General features: G+C 37.7%; 3 protein-coding genes across 4 annotated transcripts in view; 1 reads left to right on the forward strand and 2 right to left on the reverse strand.

The window, feature by feature from the left end:
- The window catches only part of LOC108721037 (roundabout homolog 2), a 123761-nt gene extending 116420 nt beyond the window's left edge, over nt 1–7341 (forward strand). Inside the window, exons 6-11 of the mRNA XM_018445350.1 lie at nt 778–1058; nt 2247–2759; nt 3598–3828; nt 4231–4569; nt 4655–6473; nt 6822–7341. Coding sequence (XP_018300852.1) covers nt 778–1058; nt 2247–2759; nt 3598–3828; nt 4231–4569; nt 4655–6473; nt 6822–7000 — 3362 coding nt within the window. The 3' untranslated portion in view covers nt 7001–7341. The remainder of the gene's footprint in view (nt 1–777; nt 1059–2246; nt 2760–3597; nt 3829–4230; nt 4570–4654; nt 6474–6821) is intronic.
- Nucleotides 7342–7466: 125 nt separating this feature from the next.
- LOC108721038 (uncharacterized) lies at nt 7467–17157 on the reverse strand. 2 transcript variants are annotated; one of them, XM_018445353.1, is made up of 5 exons: nt 16962–17157; nt 16688–16825; nt 16471–16577; nt 16022–16128; nt 7467–7609 (listed from the first exon to the last, which is right to left on the reverse strand). In XM_018445353.1, the coding sequence occupies exons 1-5, from the start codon at nt 16996–16998 to the stop codon at nt 7570–7572; spliced, it is 429 nt and encodes a 142-aa protein (XP_018300855.1). In that variant the 5' UTR covers nt 16999–17157; the 3' UTR covers nt 7467–7569. The 2 variants fall into 2 exon arrangements, with proteins under 2 accessions (XP_018300855.1, XP_018300854.1); XM_018445352.1 differs by lacking the exon at nt 7467–7609 and adding an exon at nt 15703–15928 and having other exon boundaries at nt 16005–16128; nt 16962–17154.
- Nucleotides 17158–18687: 1530 nt separating this feature from the next.
- Nucleotides 18688–21788, reverse strand: LOC108720991 (kanadaptin). The gene is made up of 6 exons (XM_018445280.1): nt 20786–21788; nt 20249–20538; nt 19980–20122; nt 19742–19902; nt 19281–19652; nt 18688–19196 (listed from the first exon to the last, which is right to left on the reverse strand). Exons 1-6 carry the CDS (start codon nt 21608–21610, stop codon nt 18762–18764), a joined length of 2226 nt encoding a protein of 741 aa, XP_018300782.1. The 5' UTR covers nt 21611–21788; the 3' UTR covers nt 18688–18761.
- Between the last annotated feature and the right edge of the window lie 1404 nt (nt 21789–23192).

Consider the following 23192-nt stretch of genomic DNA (forward strand, 5'->3'; position numbering starts at 1 on the left):
TCCTGTCGGATGTCGACTTTTGCGCCTGGCTTCGACGGCGAAATCGAATCTGCGGCTTGGAAAATTCGAACATGTTGTTGAGTAGCCCGGAGTGTACGAGATAGGAGGGTACGATTATACGATGGACACGGTATTATAGTCAGACAGCCCAAACTTTACGCTCAAGCGAGCAGGATGAATTCTGAACAGACATGTTAGCGGGAACATAATATCGTCGATCATTCATATGCACAAATCTTCTCTTTTTCCAAAATTTATCTTTTTTAAAAGTATCTTTTGAGACCATAATGTGAATACACAACAAATAAGAAATAAAAGTCTTAAATGATTAAGCTGGGCCTTTAGTGCTTAAATAATTCGGTGTGAATTTATTTATATGCTATATATCCAATCTTGCAAATTTGACGAGCAGTTTGCGGGGAATTAGGTATGTAGTGTATAAATTCACCCCGAATTATTTAAACATTAAAGATGCAGCTTGACCGTTTGAAACCTTTATTTCCTATACAATAATGTAGCGTTTTATTCAAGCGAGAAATTTAAAATTCATCTCTGTTATTTTTCACAAAAAACACGAGATTTTTCATATGAAAAATTCACTACAAATTTAGCTCCAACTGATTAATCTCAAATTAGCTTTAAATAATTAAAATTCGTCGTAAAATTTTCATTTTATACACTTGAAGAAATATTAGATCGTGATTATTAAGGATTAATCGAAACTATTGCTAAATTATACGACGAGAAGACGTGTTCAAATCGAACTGTTTGTCACAGCGAGGCCGGTATTCACCAACTTCCCCAAAGACGAAACGGTAAATGCCGGCACCGACGTCACCTTCTCATGCGCCGCGCGGGGTGCTCCGAAACCATCGATATTTTGGACCCGGGAGGGTTCTCAGGAACTAATGTTCCCCGGCCACACGTATCAAAGCCACTACACCATCACGGAAGACGGAAGTCTGAGTATCAAGGGCGCCGTCAGAAAGGACGAGGGCCACTACGTGTGCAGCGCCATTAGTCAGGCCGGCGCCAGCACCGCCACCGTATTTCTTCAGGTACGTAAGCCTTGTAATCCACGTCTCGACGGTTCAACCCCATGCTCGACAGTCGCCTGAGAATCTTCTCCGTCACGAACGTTATGACTTTTCTTTTTTTTTTTATTTCGTGCTACAATGGTACGAGTTAGTAGTTGCAAACTGACGATAATCGCGCGTGATGCGCATCCACACGTAGGACAACGAAAGTCGCGTGCTAAACGGACGCGCAACAGTTTGAAATATACGGGCAAGATAAATCTGTCCGGGAGAGAGAGAGAGAGAGAGAGAGAGAGGGGCGGGCGCGCACATTAAGTGGTTCATTTTCTCGATACATATTTATATCATCCCCTCCTCCTCTTCGTTCCCTTCTGGTTGAGTGCAGAATTACCATTCCGGCTGGTGCATCGTGGTACCACAGTCCTAGCCTGAGGGGAGTTGCCCCACATTCTGGAATAAAATTCTTATCTACATGTAGGGAGCATTACGGCGAATCTACTTTAGCGAATGAAAACTCCATAACTTATTCGCTCGCAACGGGTCAAAGTTGAAAGGTGTATAGAAAGGAAACTTTTGAATTACATATTTCCAACGACGTGGCTATTCGAACGAACTTATTAGATAGGATATTCGTTCAATTCAGCCAAGTGGGTGGCCAGCACGTAATTTATATTCTAGATATTACAGCAAAAAAAAGATGTGAAGTCAGCAAAGTTCCTAGCTAAAATATCAAGATTCCAATCGCGAATTATGGACATTTATGTAGCCATTTTTTCTTAAAAAGATTGAAGGGATATATTTAAGCGCATCACTTAGAACGTCGATTCCTAATAGCTTTTCGTTTCGCTTTTTTAATTAGTGTTTACTTAAGGAATCTTTTTTATTTTTTATTTGTTTGAACAATTATATTCCAAATAAAATTTGTCTTGTTACTCTCTAAATTCTTTGAAATAAATTTTACTTTAAAAGAGTGAAATCTTAGTCCAATGAATTTAGGAAGTACCAAGACCAATTTTACTTGGAATATGTCTTTTCAATCTTATTTATTAAAGTATATTAAAGTAAGTTTTACGAACTCTGGACGCGTTCCGTTCCCATATTCTAGAATTAAAGGAAAGACAGAGCATGGCATTTAGCCAACTAACTTTCTTCTTCACTGAATGAGATTCATAGATAGGGTTCCAAGTAAAATCGTTGTCGACAAAATAGGTGACGTCCGTCGAGGAGACTCCACCACCCATAATCGAGCTGGGCCCGGCGAATCAGACCCTGCCGCTGAAAAGTGTCGCCTCGTTGCCGTGCCGTGCGGTCGGTACACCCACGCCGCGAGTTCACTGGCACAAGGAAGGTGTACTCGTGCGACCAGGCGGCCGCATCACGATGGCCATCAACGGCACGTTATTCATCGATGACCTGCATGCCAATGATTCCGGCCTATACACCTGTATCGCCTCGTCGGAATCCGGCAACACCTCCTGGTCGGCGTACCTGACCATCAGTACCGGTGCCAGCTTTCATCGGACGCCCGACGTGTCGGCGTTGCCGCAGAATCCGAGTAAGCCGCGGATAGTAAATGCCACCAGCAACTCCGTCACCCTGACGTGGAGCCCAGGCCATGAGGGTCAAAGCAAGATCATTGGCTACAACATCGAGTACTACAGCAGCAACCTGAACACCGGCTGGGTAGTGGCAGCCACGGGTGTTCTCGACGACATCTACACGGTGAGCGAATCGAGATCCGGCGATGATACTTGACCTCTTTTCCCCAGCGCTTATATCCCCAGCGCCTCGAGTTTCAACGATCTTCTCAAGTAGGCATTTTCAGTTTCCCTTCCTTTGTGCATTGTTTTTTGAAAGTTTAGAACGCGTACTGCTGCTACTACTGGCGAGGACAGTTCGCGACATTACGGTGTTAGGTAACGGACCGATAAACCTAACTAAGTCGCTTACTGTTGCGTTGAAAAATCCAATATCAAAGTTTCGTATTGGAACTACGTTTTAATAAAGAGAAAAGAGCTCGAGAAGCCTAATGCCATAAAATAATGGCTGTCTACATAAGAGACTTTAATATCCTGTATCAAACAGGCGCAATATACTTCAAATGTCGTTGTCGCGCAATATAAGGTTTTAACCAGCCCTTCAAGAATGTATCTCTCGAAGAGAACAAATATCGTAATATGAAAAAAGTAAACATTTAGTGGTTAACACTAAACCGCCGATAATATCCTACTAGAACTGACGAAGGTGCCAATTTGGTAATGTTCTATTCTTGTTTTCGATTAGTGAAAAATTATTTTAATATTATTTGTATTATATATATTCACATATTTTCAATATTATATTTCAATATTCAATATTATATAGAAAAAAAATTTTTCTTATTAGATGTATATAATAATGATTAACGGAATCAAAATATAACATCAGCGGTTCTAGTGTTACTAAACAAGCAGGAAACATGGTTAGATATATACGTATGTGTGTGTATACATAGAATTTATTTACTTTTTATTTATTTGTCAAACTAACGAATCTGGTTTTCTGCTTTATCCATCAACAGGTGACAGATTTAAGGCCGGAGACCAATTACGTTTTCCTAGTACGAGCGGAAAATAGCCAGGGGCTCTCGCTGCCCGGACCACTGTCGGACATCGTACAAACTACTAACGTAAATCAGCATACGGTACCGCAAGTGGAACTGACTCGTGCCAGGGATCGGCTGAACAGCGAGATTTTACATCTCAAAGAGGTGCAACCGTTGACCAGTACCAGCGTGAAGATCATGTGGGACGTAAGTATCAGGCAACATTATACGCGACGTTTTGCTGGTATCGATTTATTAGCATAATAACGTGCGGAACTTGGTGGCAGATGCTAACTTGAAAATTTCCAAAAATACATCTTTTTGACAGTACAGAAGTAACGTTTGTTCGTTTATCTTAAAAATGTACTTGTTTATATCAAATACACAAAATCCAAGCAAAGATTTAATTTATCCAGACTGTATTTGTATTAGAAATAAAAATAGAGATGAGAGCTATCAGCTTTCGTTCAATTTTTTTAACAAAAAATTTTTCAGTGAATCCCTCCCGGTATTTGAGATACTCTGCAGTTGCGATGTTGGCTATTGGAATTGGAAAACATTAAAATAACAACAAAGGATTAGAATAACATACTAGAATTTGAATTTTAGATTCTCGGCGCGGCAGATTTAGTAGAGGGTCTTTATATACGATATCGCGAGGTTTCCGAGAAACCGGAATATCAGATGGTTACGGTGCTCAACGCTGGCGCTACCAGTTACGTGCTGACTAATCTGAAAAAGTATACGCGTTACGAATTCTTCCTGGTTCCCTTCTACAAGATAATCGAAGGTCGACCGAGCAACGTGAAACTGGTCACCACATTGGAGGACATGCCCTCGGGCGCTCCCGAGAACGTTCACGTGGGGATGATAAATATGACCTCGGCGTTCGTTCGGTGGTCACCGCCGCCAAAAAATACTCAGAACGGTCAATTGATTGGTTACAAGGTAAGGGTCGCCGTTAGTCTTCCCTAATAGTGTAAGAAACGTATCTCTCTATATCTCACTGTCAATTCGTATCCGTTCGATATAGATTCAGATCAAGAGCAACAGCAGCAACAAGATCCTGGGTCAAATGTCCCTGAACGCGTCCACCACGTCGGTGATCATCAACAGCCTGACTACTGGCGGTTTATACACGGCTCGCGTCGCTGGACAAACCCGGATCGGACTGGGTCCTTTTTCTAGTCCGACTCTGTTAAACATGGATCCTGGACAGCTGACGCAATTACCGCCGCGTACCGATCCCAGCCACGGAGGTGCGTCCGTTGTCAGAGAAACGTGGTTCCTTGTGCTGATAATAACGATGATATTCACCATTATCGCCGTGCTGCTGGCCGCCCTATACGTAAGACGCAGGCAAGCGATGAGCAAGCAACTGGGTCACTTAAATGTACCCGTGGGTACCGCAAACGATATCTGTCAATTGAATAAAGACACGCTCTGGCTGGAACGAGGTTGGCGGCCAACCAATACCCTCCAGGCTGCCAACGATAAGGATTGCGAGACCAAGTTACTCAATAATCAGCATATGCTGGCGGCCGGTATAATGGGCATGACCGGCTCGGAGTATGCTGAAGTAAATCTGACGACGTTCTACAACACACGCAAGCAAATGCAAGCGCCACCACCGGAGCCGTACGCGACCACGACCCTGTGCGTGGGCAGCCGTAACTCAGACTCGATCGAGACCAGCTGCCAGAAGTCAAACTCCAGCGATTCGTGTCTGAAACCGGATTACTCAAGCCTGGACTCGAATCAGGATCCCAACAAGTCTACGGTGTCACCAAGCAGTGACAACATGAGCGGTGGGGATGCCGCCTACGCGGACGAGAATCTGGACATGCAAAGGAGACAGTATAGAATAACAGGCCCTGCAGGCGACGCGCCACAAACCGGTATGCCGATGCCTAACTGGTGCGACATGTTGCCGCCGCCGCCTGAACATCCACCTCCTCTTGGCACATCCGTAGCCACTGGTCGGATGCAGCAGCAGCAGCAGCATCAGTTGCAACATTCGCACCAACAGCAACAGCAACAAGTGCCGTTCAGTCCACATCTCGGCAAGAGAAGTATTCAGAACGATCTAGATCACTGTGGTGGCTCAGGTGCCGTTTCGTGCAATCCGCAGAGTCCACCTACTCCGCCTATCAGAGTAACCAATAGCTTCAGCCCATCGCCAACACCCTGGAGTAGCAGCGGACAGAGTCAACACTCGGAGACCGGTGCTCTCCAGGTGCCTGGCAACCTTCAAGTTCCGCAGGGCAGGTACACTACGCTACCACCGCAAACTAATCCGCCACCATTGCCCTCGTTCCCGCAGGGTTTCAATCACTACGATTACAAAAACCAGGAGAATGAATACGAGAGTGGCTCTGTAATTTATGGTCATCACCAGAACGGTCTGCCAGACGATTACGGCGCGCGCGGTGATCCCGCATTTGCTCGTTCCAACAATCAACAGTCCCATTTAACCCCGTCCGCCATGAACGAGGAGATGTATCGGCACAGAGACGAAATGTTCCACAACGACAACCTCTATCAGCCCGAGAATGACGAGTGGGACAGGAAATCATGCGACTCCAACACGCACTCGGACGCATGTTGCTCGTGCTCGGAATCGAGCTGCCTCTACGCTGACACCGTGCAATACAACGCGCAGCAGTACAGTACGGCATGCGGTCACAGTAGTAGCAGAACGGGTTCCCGAAGCAGGAGTAACAGGAGTCCGCGAAGAAGAAACAGAACGTCCTCGCCCACGTACAGTAGCGACAGCAATTACTCCTGCATCCCTCAGAGGCAATGCGGAAGTACGAATTCACAGGAGAGACTGAGGCATAATCGTAGTAAAGGTAGTCCATTCGAAAGAGAAAACTTAACACTAAAAGTACCGAATGATTATTATTAATCGTTTCTATCTTTTAGATTAATATTTTTTTGTGTAAAAAATAGAATTTAAAAAATTTTTTACTTTTTAATAATTATGTTCTTTATACTAATGAAATATCTGGTTTTTTTATTTCTTTTTATTTTTATAATAATTTATTGGTTTGATTTCCTCTTTTTTTTTAATGAGTATGAAACATTGATACTTTTAGTGCTAATTTGTTCTTTTACCTTTAATTAAACTTAATCTTTACCCAAATCTGTTTGAACGATCAAACATATTTTTAACATGTTTCTATTGTTACTGCTTTCAGACAAGCTGCCTAATTTGTCAAGGACGGGCAATTACAGCCAACACAATTCTTCGGCCTCTAATACGATGAGTAGTACGGGCAGTCAGCGATACAATAAGCTAAATAGTATCTTTGCAAGCGGCAATAACCCGAACGCTCCGACGGAGTCTAGTCGACTGGGTGATCACCGTGAAAGCTAAATACTACCTGGACGTAGTAAATACAGGACGTGCCTGAACAAACGGCCTTCGATCACAACGAACGATCGTACTCTCGATTACGGGAGGCCGTTTCGCAATCAGCAATGTCGTGGTAGTTCGTCGGTTCGATTGAGCGCGTCGTATATATAATAAAAGATACATCATTAGCGTCTCGCAGGGTTGCTATATTTCTATATATACTTGACGCAAAACGCTACCGCGTTTCTTTCAACGGCCCACACGCTGGAAAGCTACATCGATTTGATTTGTTGATTATACACAAGCTCGGTGACAATGAAACAGAGTGAATCTCGTACTTTCTCTGTGTTATATAATATCAAAAATATTTAACAGGTTTCGCGAGATATTAAGTATTCCATGACTGACAACGTTTACGTTTAGCTGATTACGTGGCAGTAGCTTAAGCTTGTAGAATATTCTTGTGTTTGTACGAAGCGCAATAACGGTCTATCGTGGTAGGAACATTATTTCGACTCTCAAGACTCGAAAGATTGAATCGCTCCGTGACTGATGCTCGCAACGTTTGAATGCTATGCCGCTAGACCCCGTTACGTACACGCGATATAGTCGATTGTTTTGTATTCTGTACTCGGATAAGGGCTTTCAAAATAGATAACATCGCAAGAGGAATGGAGGCAACGCGTAGTATTATCTTTCTTTGAACACTACCAAATAGACTGATTAACGTATCATCGGACCTTGCTTATATTTTTTTTATTCTTCACTTTGTATCACGCTGAGAGACAGAAGTGATCCTAATATTCGTGAAATATTAAAAAAAAGAAAGAAGAGGAAAGGAAACGTTCTTCTCTCTTATATATTGCGATTTGCTGTTGCGCGACATGTTCCTCGAGTAAACATTTAACGCCTGAGCGGTCACGCCGGGCTAATATTCCAATCTTGAACTTCGCTGTACTTTCGATTGCCATGTATACTGCCATTCCCGCTGACGTACCGTTAGTTCGATTAAGTTTTATCTTAAATAGTGGCTTTAAAAGTCACATTTTAGCTTGCGAATGTCAGCGAGCTACAAAAGTTTCTGCGCAACCGCTCCGGGATGAATGTCGTGTATAAATTTTCCGTGTGACGTGTTTTTTTAACGTGGCGATAGCATAAACGGAGAGAAGAATATACTATACAAACAACGGGTTGATCCGCTTAAGCGCGAACTAAGATTTGGGTCGCGTAAAGCGCGTATGAATCAAGCAAGCGCAGTCAACTATTTATTGATTGACAAATTTTGCCTACAAAAAAGTTTGACAATTCGGGAGTAAATTATTTTAATTTATCTCCATTTATAAGCAATAGAAGACATAACTGAATTCTTTGTAATTTTACAAAGTTCTTGTTTAAAAAAGTAACATATTTCTTATGACGAGCAGCTAAATATTTGAAATTATTGAAACGATTGCACTATTATGCTTTAAGAGAGATAACGACTCCAATACTATAGCAATAATAAGAGTATACGTAATTAAAAGCGCATATGTTATCGTATCGAGATGAGCTTGTTTGTGAAAATGAGACTTCAAGATTTTTAGAATAATCCGGTATAGGATAGTTCCGCGATCTCTTCGAGCGTCAAAGTGATTTCGTTCCGAAGTCATTGTCTCGGAAACAATCGAACAGGCAATCGTTCTACTGTGCTGAACACGAAATTAACTTATCGATCGACCGTGCCTGCTTGTTCTGTACGCAGAATGATCCTTTCGCTACGGTGGTTTTTATCGAAAGGCTTCACTTCCTGCGGACAAAGCAATTGTTTTCAATCGTGAAGCCCAAATGCAATATATTACAGCTTGCAATAGGCAGCAATTGCTCATATTCATGCCCGTGTTCGACACTAAATGAGCTCGTTCGATTCTGAGTCCTGATAACATCTCTCATCTGTATGTTAAACAGCTAAGCATTCAGGAATCAGAATCAAACGCGAAATGTGAATGAGCGTTTTAGTGGATTCAATCGTCCTTGATGCGAACAATTAGAGGTGAGCGATTACAGTATCTCTCAGCATACGACGGAAGCTGAATGGATAGGCAGGTATAATCGTCGTAGCGAAAAGATTAACGTGTCACGCCCGACAAAATGATTCGCGCTCGGCATCGCGACCGGCCTCGTAAAGCGTGGCATTTATTTTCGACAGCCCGTATTGTGCTCAAGCCACGACAAATGGAGTATATTATTTTGGATATAACGTTCCTAAATCCTAAGGCAACCGAGGACTAATCTCCACGAAGAAGGGCCACGTATAATTCTTCCAAAACGGGCGCACGTAGTAAATACGTTTTTAAAACGAAACGAAGTAACAATAAAAACGCGTAATATATATATATATATAAATATATACATATTATATATATTATCATATCACGCAAACGGTCCTGTATAAATTGTACAAAGTTATTCTAACGAGATTAGTCATTAGTTATTAATTTATACGTCGTATCGATTGAACTCATGTCGCGTAAGCAACAGATACGTAAGATATCTCATGTACCCTTTATTACACACGACCTGACATCTAAAAGTGAGAATGTGCTCGTCAAAAATGTGCGCTTCGAACTTAACGACGATACTGCCAATATAAAGTGCGTTATTCTCCAACGCGTACCTGATTCCGACTTTTATCGGATATTTCCATCGTCTCACCGCGATCTAATTCGTTTGCGAAACGAATTATAATTGTAAATCACAAATTGTTTTAAAACTGCGTCTAGATTGTTATTACATTAATATTGCTATAAAAGATAACAGTAAAAACGAAGGAAAACATACCGAAAAGAACTAACATTTGTAAAATTTTGACATTGTTAGTAATACAATTTGCACAAAGATCTTAAAATTTTTGTACTTAAGAAAAAAAAGATATTTGAGTCTTGGTATTCTTTTTCCCATTAATCTTTCAACTTTCTTCGCGATGGGACTTTAGATGGAAAACACAACGAAGTACATTTGCATTCGTAATGACCGACTTATTGAAAGCGTCTTTTGCATAGCGGTCAAAGAAGAATTGCATACTATTAGAACCATGAAATTTTATTATCCTCATCTTTCTCTCCTTTGAAGCGCATATTTTTAACAGGATGGAGTACACGTCGCGTCTGAATGCGGCATTTATCTGGAGGGGGCGTCGCGCTTACGGATGATTCGGGCTAACATTTCTCACCAGTTTTCATAGACGGATCTAGAGTAGAGGTGAAACCCATGGAAATGTACATCAGCGAATGAAATATTTAATACAAGAAAATGGTGTTGGATTTCATTTTTAATGCGCTTATTTCCATCTATGTAAAACATTGAAAATACAATCAGGTGCACATATGTTGAGTGTACCTCGCCATTTACCGAGAGCACAGCGTAGCTTTTTTATACGAATATAATTACTTAAATATAATTATTCGTCATATGACTGGAACTTACGTGAGATTACATATACGATTTTCCGTTGAGAATGACTCGACAAAAACTATTTTTCTTTTAGGAGATATACTCGACACAAGTGTCGTTTTATCTTTATTCATTGCCGAGAAAGCTGAAACGATATTTGTCCTCTAAAAGAAAAACAGCAAAATATTCGGATGTATTTTTTATGATATAAATTTGGACGGATGAAAATAAATCTAATTAAATAAGAGAAATTCTGTATTTAGTCAAAGCAGATTTTAAGTGTTTAAATATATCTATGTGTATTTATATACATATCTAATTCTGCAAACAACGCGCCGAAATCTTTTTCGGTTTTGAAACGCAATCACGAGCAGAACCAGAGTTGTAATATCGCTTAATAAATTAACAAGCCGTTTAATAATTTTTAACGCTAATAAGCATTTTTATAAGAATATTAATAATCTGACGTATTTTTTTCACACGCTCTCAAGACATAAGTATTATATAATCACGTCATATTATAACAGAGCATCGTTATGCTGAGTTCAATTTAAATTACGAAATTTTGTTTGAGTATCCAACTAAATACGACAGACGACAATTGAAGTTTTTTAATCCTAGATAGACAATAGCTTAACGATGATTCAATGACAGTATATCATATTCGTCCGTCTGTGCAATATATAGAAATTTCTCACACAGACTCCGATATTTGTTACTCATACACTGAGGATGACCCAATCTGTAATTGGTGATTAACATATATTTATTTATTTATTTACACACGATTAACTGTGTCGGCTCTCATTGGCATTGTCATTTTCTTTATTGTATTTTTTTTGTACTTTTTAATAAGATTATATTGTATTTGTTAATTTATGCACCAACTGCAGCGCTTGACTCTCTCTTGTCCTTATTGTTCTATTATTTAATAATTACTCAAACAAAGATTTAAAAAGTTTCAGATTCGCCAAAGAGTGTCTAAATCCGTCTATGCTTGCGAACGACAGTTCGATTGTTAGTTAATTGCCGACTGATTCGGGGGAATAAAACGCTGATTAAATTTCCGTTTAATCCGTAATGCGCGAAGCTCCTCTAATGTATATATATACATATATATATGTATAACAACCGAGACATTTTGTACGCATTTTTCAAGGGGTCCCGTCGAGATACGGGTTCCTTTCAACCGCGATAGCGCGCTACGCGGAGGCGAGGCACTCCGGCGGCCCTTCGTGCGATGACCCTTTTTCTTTCCTCCCCGTAACGACGCCGTCGCGGCGAAGCGTGGGCGTGGCTTTCCTTTGTACACGCGGGGTATGCGACTTACTTATTAATTACGACTTTCGATTAAGTGACAAGTAAACGGATTAGTGTTATTCTAACGGCGCGCGCGCGTGCCGAGCGGAACTCGCATGTGGCTTGTTCAAATGACGTGTGGTGAATCGCTCAAATTTGTTATACGTACACAATACAATTAGCTCCACTCGGTTTGAGACCGTCTGCTGCCTGAATAGAGAAGTTAACCCGCGCGACAGATACTATTCATTCAGATATTCAATGGAACGAACTGCCGTATGTATATTCCCGTAAAAAAAAAAAGAAAGAAAATAGATCATATAGGAATTGCGCTCTCGGAATTAATATAAGAGGAAAGGGGGGAGGAAAGAGAAAAGAAGTAATTAATTAGCAGAGATATTGAATTAAATTTGTTAACTCAGAGAGTTGAACTTAAGGTCTACCTAGTGATACATATGACTATATTATATAATTTCGTAAGAGTTTCGGCGTATGAATTTATTCGCGTGTCGACGCGCAGCCTCGCGCGAGTAAATTCATATCCAGTAAGAAAAAAAGTCCATCCAAGCAGGCGAAGGAATAAGTAAGAAAGAAGATATCATCTCGATATACTTTTAGGCTTAAAAAAAAAACAAGATAGATGGGAGAAGAAGAGCGAGCGAGTCGTCAAGGGGAGTAGACGCGAGACTAGTTCTAGAAGGAAGCATCTCATTACACGTAATTAGATAGGATGCGTATTTTAAGTATCTTCGTCGTCACGTACGAGTGTGTGCGTCCTGTGCGAGTTCGCGCGACGACCCTGTGAGAGTCGCGTTGAGGGAAGGAAGACGCGAGCAGGCATTGCTCTCTCCCGTCTTTTTTTCCACCTTCACTCATCTAACGCCCTGTTTCGAAGGAATGACGGAAGCTATCTTTAGCGTTCTGATGAGGGACGTTGGCTGTCATACTATCATATCATGATGCTCTATGCAGCACTTTATCTGAGGGACGTCCTGGGAACATCCTTGGAACCTGGGAATATCCGTAGGACGTTGTTAGGATATCTCTTGGAGGTCTGTGCTGTATAGGAGCGTATCAAGTTGATACTACTAATTCATAGCGATTGATAGATATGGTGACCCTTCCTGACTCCCGTCATCGTTAGAACCTTGAGGATATCGGTTCATGTTCCGTTAGATGAGCGAAGGTGCATCTTGCTCGGGAGATAACTGCATCCATTAAAATGCGAATCCACTGCGGATGTTCTACATGAGAGACACGAAGACGTTTAGATCGATAATGATAGTATATCGTTTATATCTGCGAGCTGCGTTTGATGAAACGAGCAGTGGATCCGCAGCTTCCAAATTCGTGCGCGCGAGCTCGGATCGGCGAGATGCAACCGCGTATTATCGAGGAAAAGGGTATATTACATGCACGGATATACATACATTCTCTTCGAAGGCTACAGAATCGTGACCCTTTCGGAAAGCACCGTATCTACAATCCTAAATGATCGTGATTCAGCCAACGGACACGCTGCCAAACCATCGTATCAATGCGCGAAGGAACGAGAAAAAAAAAGATAACGTATTATTTTTATAATTTGTCAGCTTTGTATTATTGTTACGATGGTTGAGAAGACTTGTATAAAACACAGTAACGTTTAACTTAAAAAAAAGAAAAAAAAAAGAACTGTGCGGCTCGCGTCAACGACATTCAACACGAACACACGATTAACACATTATACACACGAAACGTAATATATCATACACCCCCCAAACACGTGACAAGTTTGTCAAACAGATCAGACGAAGGACCTGAACACAAAGATTGTCGTAATTGTTTCTAACAGAGTTATAAGTCAATGCACAAGGATTGTATGTTGTATGAATTGCATTGCATCAGACTTTTATAATTACAGCGGTTACTTTTGATTGTTACAAAAATTCACTAAAACTAGTGCTGAAAATCTTTAGTACACATAACATAGATTTTTAGCGCTGGTAGTGAATTTTAGAACCAAATCTTTTGTTGAAATTCAATGGCTGCGTTCAGCAGAGAAAACTAATCAGTTAGCGCTTAGTGATTCTTTAATATGATTGGTTCTTGCCTTTAGTTTTTCGCTAACTCTAAATGTAGGAACCAATTATATTGAAGAATCACTAAGCGCTAATTGATTAGTTTTCTCTGCTGAATGCAACCAATTGCGTTCGGAAATATTACTCGGATACCTCCGATGCCTTGGATTCATCATCTTGTCCTTGTTTAACGTTAAAGTTTAATTAATGTTAAACTATATCGTTAATGGTAAGCAATATGGTAAATGAAGTTGACTTACGACTGTCGGAAACAGTTACAACAAAATTTGTGCTCAGGGAGTCAATCATATAACTTTTTCCTTAAGACAAAAATATGAAAAGTGAAAATTTTTTATGTATATGTTTATATGTACATACATACATACGTAAAAATTTTCACTTTTCATGTTTCCGTCCTAGAGAAAAAGTTACATGATCGATAACCAGATTCGAACTCGTGAACACGTACAATAAACGTGATCAATCGACTAAACCGAGCTATTTGTTAAAACTGCCATTAATCGTTATGTAGATGGGGAAACGATTGTATTGTCGTTAGAGCGAGATTTTTCGATTTGTAAAATCATATCTGGTAGCGATATCGAGACAGAGTTTGCCGCTTTTGCGAGAGACGCTCTCCGGACTTTAAACTTGGTGCTGCCAAGACCGCCGAATGCAACGATGAAGACCGCTAATTGCACCAATTGAACTGATCGATGCATTTTTTCCGATAGTCCAGATATTTGGGATCTATTGGAAAATATTTTGAAGATATATTGATGAATTTGGAATCAACTTTTTTTAATGAAAATTTCTAGGTTTTGATTAAATTAGTAGTAAAAAAAAGGAACCATATTTTTTAATGAAACTGTCAAGAAATTCAACGTTAAGAACAAAATTTCGCTCAATATTTCTCCTGAGAGGAAAGTCAATTTCATGAAAGTGTTTCGAAATTTCGTCAAAGTGTTCTTAGTATAATTTTCTGGGAGACTGTCTAACGCAGAGTAGAAAAGTTTACACTCAGAATAACACTCGACCGAGCGACGTTGGTGCAAGCAATTGGTCCTGGATTGCGCTTAAAGGATTAAGTAGACCGTTAGAGAGCTAGAGCTACGTAAAAATAATTCATATCATTAAGAACACGAAATAGTGATTTCGAATTGGAGGCAATGTGAGAGAAAGAGAGGAAAAAGAAATAGCCGTTTCCTATTTGTCTCTCTCTTTCTCTGGACTGCGTTTTACGGGCCGCACACGTGTAATTACACAGACGTGTAATGCACACGTGCACTGGGGCCTGTGGAGACGCGTATTTAGCTCAAGCTTTCCTTTTTATATTTTGTAAATACAGCGAATAAATAAAAATGGTGAGCATTTTTATATAGTTAATTTTATAATTTATTTACTACGGAAGAGAGACACGTCGCTCGTTTCTCTTCGTCGACCGTCGTCGCACGAGTGAAGTCGATGAAATTTAAGAGTAAAATAGGAGCGTGCATACTACAGAGACACACGTTACACACGTATACATACACATAGACATACACGCGCACGACTGTAGATAATTTGTAACAATTGCTATTGTCAAGTACCACGTACACATATAAAGCGACGTATGCTGATATATATCATTGCATATTATACTGATAACGATTAATAAAAGGTAATGTTGAAAATTGAAGTCTGTGCGCGAGAAAATACAAGCGCCTTTATTTAGCATTTTGTCCCTTATTATTCCTTGTTGTCTCCAGTAAACACACATTAATTTTTTGATAATTTTATTATAAAATTATTAAAGTAGAATAACGAAAATATACGAAATCTATATTGATTTGATAAATAAAATCGATTCTGCCTCTAGTTTATTAAAGCTTAAAAATTGTACATGTTATGAATTAATGTTGATATAACAATTACACATACTCCAATTTTTTTACAATCTTAAATTTGTACAAATTATAAGTACCGCATTTCAAGCAGGTGCTATTCGTTAATTTCATAAGTTACTTCCCTTTTTATTTTAACAATTGTTAAATTGCAAGAATGGAATGGCTTTCTTATGAGATTCTATAAAATTATTTTTAACCACATCCACCTTTTTTGCAACAGCTCCGTTTTGGAGGACGATATCCACGAGTACTATCACCCATTAAGGGATTATATTCTGAAAATAAAACATGGATATAACATAATAATTTAAATTTACTTGGAGATAAATTACAATATAATGTAAGTTTTACCTGATTTTAATTTCGACTTTGTACTCGTACTAGGAGTTTCATCATTGGTTCTACTACCGAGTCTTGTACCTATGTTTTTATTTTCTAGCAATTTCAAGACCTTTTGTCTCTTTTTCTCTTTCTCCTGTGAACAAAGGTAGATTGTTCCAATTTATATTTCAAAAATGTAAGTATAAAATTAATCTTAACTCGCGAATAGTCACCTGATTTTTTTTATATAAGTAGAAACCAAATAAGTATTAAACAGAGCAAGTACGTCAAATAGCTTATAACAGTGCTTCTAAAGATTTTTAATTTTAATATTTTTTTATTGCGAGTTTTCGATAGAATTGCATACTTAAAGATTCGTAAAGATAGATGTTAAAAAAGAAAAAAATGTTAAAATTTTAACAATTTATATTTTTTTGCTGTTGAAGTAAATATATCCCAGGTGACTATTCCCAGAGCAATGTGTAGCAAAAAGTACCTCTTCCTCTTTGATTTGTGCTAAGGCACGAGACTTGTCATACGTCTCTTGCATCTTCTGTCGTGCCAATTCCACATTAGATGACAACTGTGGTAATTCATCAGTTTCTAAATAAACAATTAATATAAAGGTGAAACAAGTTATATATTGCAAATAACATTGTAAATTATTTGTTGCCCAATAGTTGAGGATTTTTTGAGATAAATTATTGACCCACTTTTGCCAAGTGCAGCATCTCGCTGGTTCCTCGCGACTTTCCAACTCTTAAATTTTTCTTGAATATGTGGAAACGTGTACAATGCAATGATCCCAAGTCCAACGATGTACCATCCCACAGACGCTATCGGAGCCCAAACTGTAATACAAAAGGCGCTGTAATTGCTTCGCGAGCATGACGTTTACTCCAGAAAGCAGGAAGTGAAACTCGCAATGACACGAATGTAAATATAAGAACATTAATCGACACATATGCATATGTCTGCGATACATACTCGTTTGAAGGTAGCTTGGATTATCAACGTGCTCCATACTCCTTTGTGTTCAAGGCGAAATTTTCCAAGACGTTAACTTACATGTCACGACTCGATCTGTAATCTACAATGTAGTTTCACTGTCAGTGCGGAAAGTCTATAGTGCATGTAACGTAAACTATAGATTTTCGACGCTGGCAATAAATTACAGTCAATATATACTAGAGAGAAACCTGGAGTGAATATGACGGCCCAAACCTATAACCGTGAAATGCTGCAGCGCACTACTGCCCCCTGTCAAAATGGATGTAAACTACATAGCAATATCTACTTTTCTGAGGATACATACGTCCACTTTTCGAGGCTGCAGATGATAAATAGATATTTGGTCGGTAAATCGTGCTACATTCACAAACTGTGAATCAGAAATATTCATCTCTGCAATTTTGCGCGCGATGTTTATTTCGCTTAAAAGTATTAACATTAAGGTTATTACCCCCATTTTTATGAATGTGTTAATATTTATATTTTAAATGAACTATATACATATGAAAGTTGTATTTCAAACATTTTATTTATTTTCTTATTACAATACTACCCATACAGCACAGAATTTGCAGCAATATCGCTGCAAAATCTCTGCAATATTGCTGCAACATGCAATGTTGCTGCAATGTTGCAGTAGTGATGCTGCAACTTTTGTGCAGCTTTGTGCTGTAGGGGTATAAATAAAATTTAAAAAATGTATAATAACAAAATTAATCTTAATAATTTTTGTGCGTAAATACTTTTAGCTAAATAAAGGATTATTGAAAAAAGTAAGAAACGCGATAAAGAAACTAGATATAATTATGTACAGAAGTTCGTTATAAAATTTCCTTACGTTATTTTCTTTAATTGTTGGAAATACACTTACTTGTCCCTGTGCCTTCGAAGGTGGTTTATTAAAAGACTATAACTATTTCCATGATACTTAATTATCTTACTACATAAATTGCATATTGCCTTTTGATTTGCTTTTGGAATAAAATAATCCCATGTCCAATGAATTTTATTTTCTATCTTCTGTTCTTCTGTTAATTTTTCTGAATGTTCTTCCATCAAGTGATGGTGTAAAATAGAATATGCGTTTCTATAATATATTACTATCTGACAATGACTGCAAATTGCGATAAATTTCGCTCCTTCTATGTAATGTCTACGCATCCAGCGACAAACTGGGATCTTATTGTCTTCTATTTCCTGGTTTGCCATTATAACTGCGCGTTTTGTATTATAGAATAATAGTTTTTAATCAGACTTAAAATCACTGAAGATATAGAAACGATATGAAGAAGCAGAAACTGTTTACAGAAGATCAAAAACAGAGTATTATTCTTTGATGGAATATAAATATTGATATATGTATAGTTTGAACATGTCGAAACGTTTCTAGTGTGTGTGTGGGATGTGTAGTGGGGAGAGCTTGGTCTTATTTCAAATAAATTTATTTAAAATATGTATTTTAAATAAAGAAAAAGTTAAAAATTTATTTAGTATTTATTATTATTATTTAGTATTTATTATTTTAAATAACTTCTTTCGACCTATTTCTTATTTAATATTTTAAATAAGTTTTTAGAATTTATTTTATATTTTTATTTTATAAATAAATTGTATCTAAAATTATAAATCGTATCTTTTATGAATAAGAAAAGTTGGTACTTCTAGTGTTAATATATTTCAGGTGTAAAAAATAAATAGTCTCTTTATAATACGTAACGTTAAATTCTTGATCGAGAATATTTACATTATTTTTTCTTACGTAATGCTAGAGCTAATTCAATATCCATATTTATCATTAAGATTTGTCCTTCCGTCGCCAGATTGGTCTTGCGGCGGCACCCACGTAGAATAATCTTCTGAATGAACGTCTTGATCGTATTGCTTTTTCATATTTTTCCGTTTCTCTGATTTACTGTCCTTTTTTCGCTTTTCTACAACGTTTTGTTTCCTCGTTTCCTGATTGACACTTCTCGTAATACACGGTTTATCATCAGTTTTTATACTGTCATTTGATTTCGTTTCATCCTCAGACGTCGATTTTTTGCATTCAAATTTATGTACCCTTGCATTGTCTTCTTCTTCTTTTTCTTCTTCTTTTATTTTTACATTACCTGTTTTATTTTCTTCTTGCTCGTCATCATCATCATCTTCTTCTTCTCCTTCTTCATTATCCACAGTATATAAAGATGAATTTGCAGAATCGCTTTTATTCTGAAAAAAATATTTTTTAATCATAAGTAAAACAATAAAATATTTTTACATAAAAAAATAAAAGAATAAAAGAAAAACACTCACGTTTGCCTCAAAAAGCTTTCGTCTTTTTTCAAGTTGAGAAACCTTTTTCATAGAATATTTTGATTTTTGCTGGAGATTTTTGCTGTCACTTCCATCTTCTGCTTGCACTTGACTGACGAGAGGCGGCAAATTAGCTGGTTTTGTAAGGTTTATTAATTTGACAAGTTGTATTTCTTCTTTATGTAAGTTTTGTAACTCCACTTTCATTTTCCTTATGTCGCTTTTACTCAAAGTAGACGTGTTTAAACTAGACATAAAGGCATCCAACGAATCCTCGTTAGACTCCCCCGCTTTAGCATTTTTCCTTTGCGCTTCTTTTAAGCGTTCGTTCAAACGTGAAATTTTGTTCACAATCTCGCTATGCTTCTCAGTCTGAAATAATATCAATAAAATGTCAATAAAAGTTGAAGATATATTTATAATACCAAAAACATAAACGTAAGTGAACAAAATGACATTACCAATGAGCTATATGTCTCAACTTTATCTTCAATTTTTCCAGCCAATTTCATTCTCTGTTCACGTTTCTTCTCTACTGTTCCCGTTCTGTCCAAAAAGTTATCTTCGTCTGAATCGTAAAAATCTTCCTCTTCCCAATTCCTTGCTTTCTTTCTTCGACTCTCTAATTAACAATTATCAATAATTAGGAATAAAGTTTGCATTGATCAAAAATTATCATTTATTTATGTTATATGTTACCATGATTAGCTTGTCTCAACAATCCATGTCTGTCTAAGATTCTACAGGCTTCCAAAGCGCATTGAATAACAGATTCCTTCTTCTTTCCTTTGACAAGAGCTTCTGCTTTCATGGAACGACCACCGAAACATTCTTTAGGAAAACTAAAATTGTTTTCATTTTTATATTAATAAAAAGAAGAGAAAAGTGATAAATCAAAGTACGATATGCAAATATAATCTTAAAGTAACTTTACATACAAAGATTATCTCATATATAACTATATTTACCTTATCCAGCATAAAAATTGACCTATCCCTTTCTCTTCTACTTGATATTGCAAATCATATCCCTCTCTTTCGAACCAGCCTCTCAATGTTTTCTTGGGATCATCTAAATATAGCTCTTCATCTGCCATAGAAGCATAGGGATTCTCTGTCAAATCTGTTTCTTCATCTGCGTCTTCTCCCATTCCCCAATCAATACCCTCGTTCTCTGCTTCCAGTTTCGCTCTTTCCTCTGCTTCTTCTTCCTCTTGCTGCCTCATTTCTCGTTCCCGCAATTCTTCTAATCGTTTTTCCTATAAACAAATACGTTTGAAAATCTTGTCTTGCAAAAGAATGCCAAAATTGCAATTACAACAAAATATTACACAATACTAATTATAACAACACTAATTACGGTAAAATATATACAATACTGATTACAACAATACCGATTACAGTAAAATATTTACAATACTGATTCTAATAACACTGATTACAGCAAAATATTATATAACACTAATTATAAGAAGCTAATTACACATAATTATAAATAAAATCAACCTTAAGTTGTGTAACCGACAGTTCAGATTCTTCTTCCTGATCATCCAGTGGAGCTTGTAGAATGTATTTCCTCTGACTACAACCAAACCTTATCATATGACCACCATGTAACCGAACGTAGGTCCTTGGTTTTATACGATGCCCGTTCCATAATGTGCCATGTGTACTCTCCAAATCATATAAATAAAAACCTGTAGAGTTTTTCTCATCTGCTATTGCTCTGTATTGGATAATAGCATGGTACCTTGAGATAGTCGGATGAGCAAGAGATAAATTGCAGGAAGGCAACCTTCCTATCACGTAAAAACTTTTTTCAGTTAAATCAAGTTTTTCTAGAATTACTCCCGACTTAAGAATCTCCAACTTATATTCCTCGGTTGGTTTCCCACCCCATTTTGGCTCCAAGTATGGTATAGGAATATTTCTTGTGTCAAACGAGATATTCTCCTCTATGGAACCTTCTATTATTGGGTTATCGCTCTTATCTTCGGCATTCTGGAGTTGAACAGGCTCGATAGTTTCCTTATTCACGGACAATTCAAACGATGGGAGTGCTGTATCATTTTTCATAGTTCGAATTTTTCCAGTCTTACCCCGCTTGGGACCGATCAGTAGAAGCGGCTTCTTAAACCCTGATTCTTTGCAGGTGTCTGTACTACTTTGAGAAGACTCAGACGCGTCCTCCGTTTCTGACTTCCTAGTGCTCTGCTCATCACACGTCGATGATTCGGAAATCGTCTCATCGTTACTTGCATCAACGTTATCGTTAGGAGTATCCTTGGGAAGGGAAGTTACAGAATCGTTTTTCCGTTCGTTTGCTTCCATGGTTGTAATATTATCAAGTCTTATATCAGGAAGCAGTCAAATGTCACATAAATTCTTGTTTATACTATTATAAGTTATTATTACTTCATAGCTGTCAATCAGGATTTACGTGGCTCTTTCAACGTTTGGATATCACAACTGCATTGAACTTTGCATAACCATAACTGACCATAACCTATCAACTGACGCACAAATGACTGAAATGATTCTCCCCCTCCACTACTGTCTACTACTCTCTTTTTATAAAGTGCAATTGAAAATAAGACCGTGGTGTGTGTGTTCTGGGGATTTTTTTAACTATTAATTTAAATAATTATAAACCCAAATTACGAATTCTCTCGTACACTGAATGTTATAAAAAAACCGACAATCTTACGGAAATTAATTTATAAATTCTTGTAGACATAATTAGAAAGTTCGCACCGACAGTCGATAACATCGATACTTTTCAATTGGAGACCTTCATCGATCGTAATTAAAATTTACCAAATGTCGATCTTTAATTTCTTTTTTTTATTGGCTTCAAATCGTATTCAACAAAAACAATATATATAAAAATAGAAAATTGATTCAAAACAATTTTAACTTAAAATTAAAAGATTCAGACCATAAAGTAAGTTTTGAACAATATGCATGTTTCTTAAAATTTGATATCAAATAAATAAATTACTAAATACCTAATAAAATCTAACAATCCTTCATAATAGATACTTATAGCTGGAATAATCGCAGAAACAGTCGTGAGCGTCAGTTTAATAATAGGACTTGTATATCTCAGTTTATTTAATTAAAATATACAGATTATATAAACGTGATCACACATTTGTTCGAGTTCCTCCGATATCTATTTCCCCCCTCCCGCAATTCTCTTAACCTGAGATAAATCGCTATATATTATTTTTTCTCACTAACAGTTCTCTCTTCGTCTCTCTCGCTTTATGCCATAAATTCTTATATTTTTCATCTCTTAAAAAATACTCGGTTTCATCATATCACTACGATGTAACAAATGATAAATCTACGGACGCGCAAGGTAGATTCGTTCTTACATTCGCCTGTCCTGTAATTTGTTTCAACAGACGAACGTTATACCGAGGCGCCTTGCTCCTCTTTGCCATTGATCGACTACATTTACACAACTTGATTTACGCCGAAGTTATAACATCGATGTTATAAAACTGGCCAATCATAGTTATTCCTCTGAAGAATAGAATGACTGTGATTGACCAGTTTCATAACATCGATGTTATAACTTGGACGTAAATCGAGTTGTGTAAACGTAGTTATAGGCCCGTTTCTACCAACGTAGATTAACTTTAATCTCAGTTCAACTTACTTTTTATCTTTTTCTAATTCTCAGAACTGGAAAAAGATGAAGAGTTAGTTAAACCGAGATTAAAATTAAACTATATTGGTAGAAAGGGGCCATAATTCTTAAATTTATCTATACAATTTCTGTGTTTATATAATTATATATATAATTTTATATGTATAAAATTATATATATATATAATTATATTTATTAACACTGTACTTACATACAGCGTAAGACCTACGGGCATGCACCAAAAAGGATAAATAA

Source organism: Mycetomoellerius zeteki, unplaced genomic scaffold, assembly GCF_001594055.1.
Source record: "Mycetomoellerius zeteki isolate Tzet28-1 unplaced genomic scaffold, Tzet1.0 scaffold158, whole genome shotgun sequence".
NCBI classification, from domain to species: domain Eukaryota; kingdom Metazoa; phylum Arthropoda; class Insecta; order Hymenoptera; family Formicidae; genus Mycetomoellerius; species Mycetomoellerius zeteki.

Coding starts and splice junctions, on each gene's coding strand:
- LOC108721038 (XM_018445352.1), bottom strand. CDS start 16,998: ATGGAGCACGTTGATAATCCAAGCTACCTTCAAACGA. Junction 16,578..16,687: donor AGATGCTGCACTTGGCAAAA/GTGGGTCAATAA, acceptor TTGTTTATTTAG/AAACTGATGAATTACCACAG. Junction 16,129..16,470: donor CACAAATCAAAGAGGAAGAG/GTACTTTTTGCT, acceptor CTTTGTTCACAG/GAGAAAGAGAAAAAGAGACA.
- LOC108720991 (XM_018445280.1), bottom strand. CDS start 21,610: ATGGAAGCAAACGAACGGAAAAACGATTCTGTAACTTCCCTTCCCAAG. Junction 20,123..20,248: donor CAATTTTTATGCTGGATAAG/GTAAATATAGTT, acceptor AAACAATTTTAG/TTTTCCTAAAGAATGTTTCG. Junction 19,197..19,280: donor GAAAGCTTTTTGAGGCAAAC/GTGAGTGTTTTT, acceptor TATTTTTTTCAG/AATAAAAGCGATTCTGCAAA.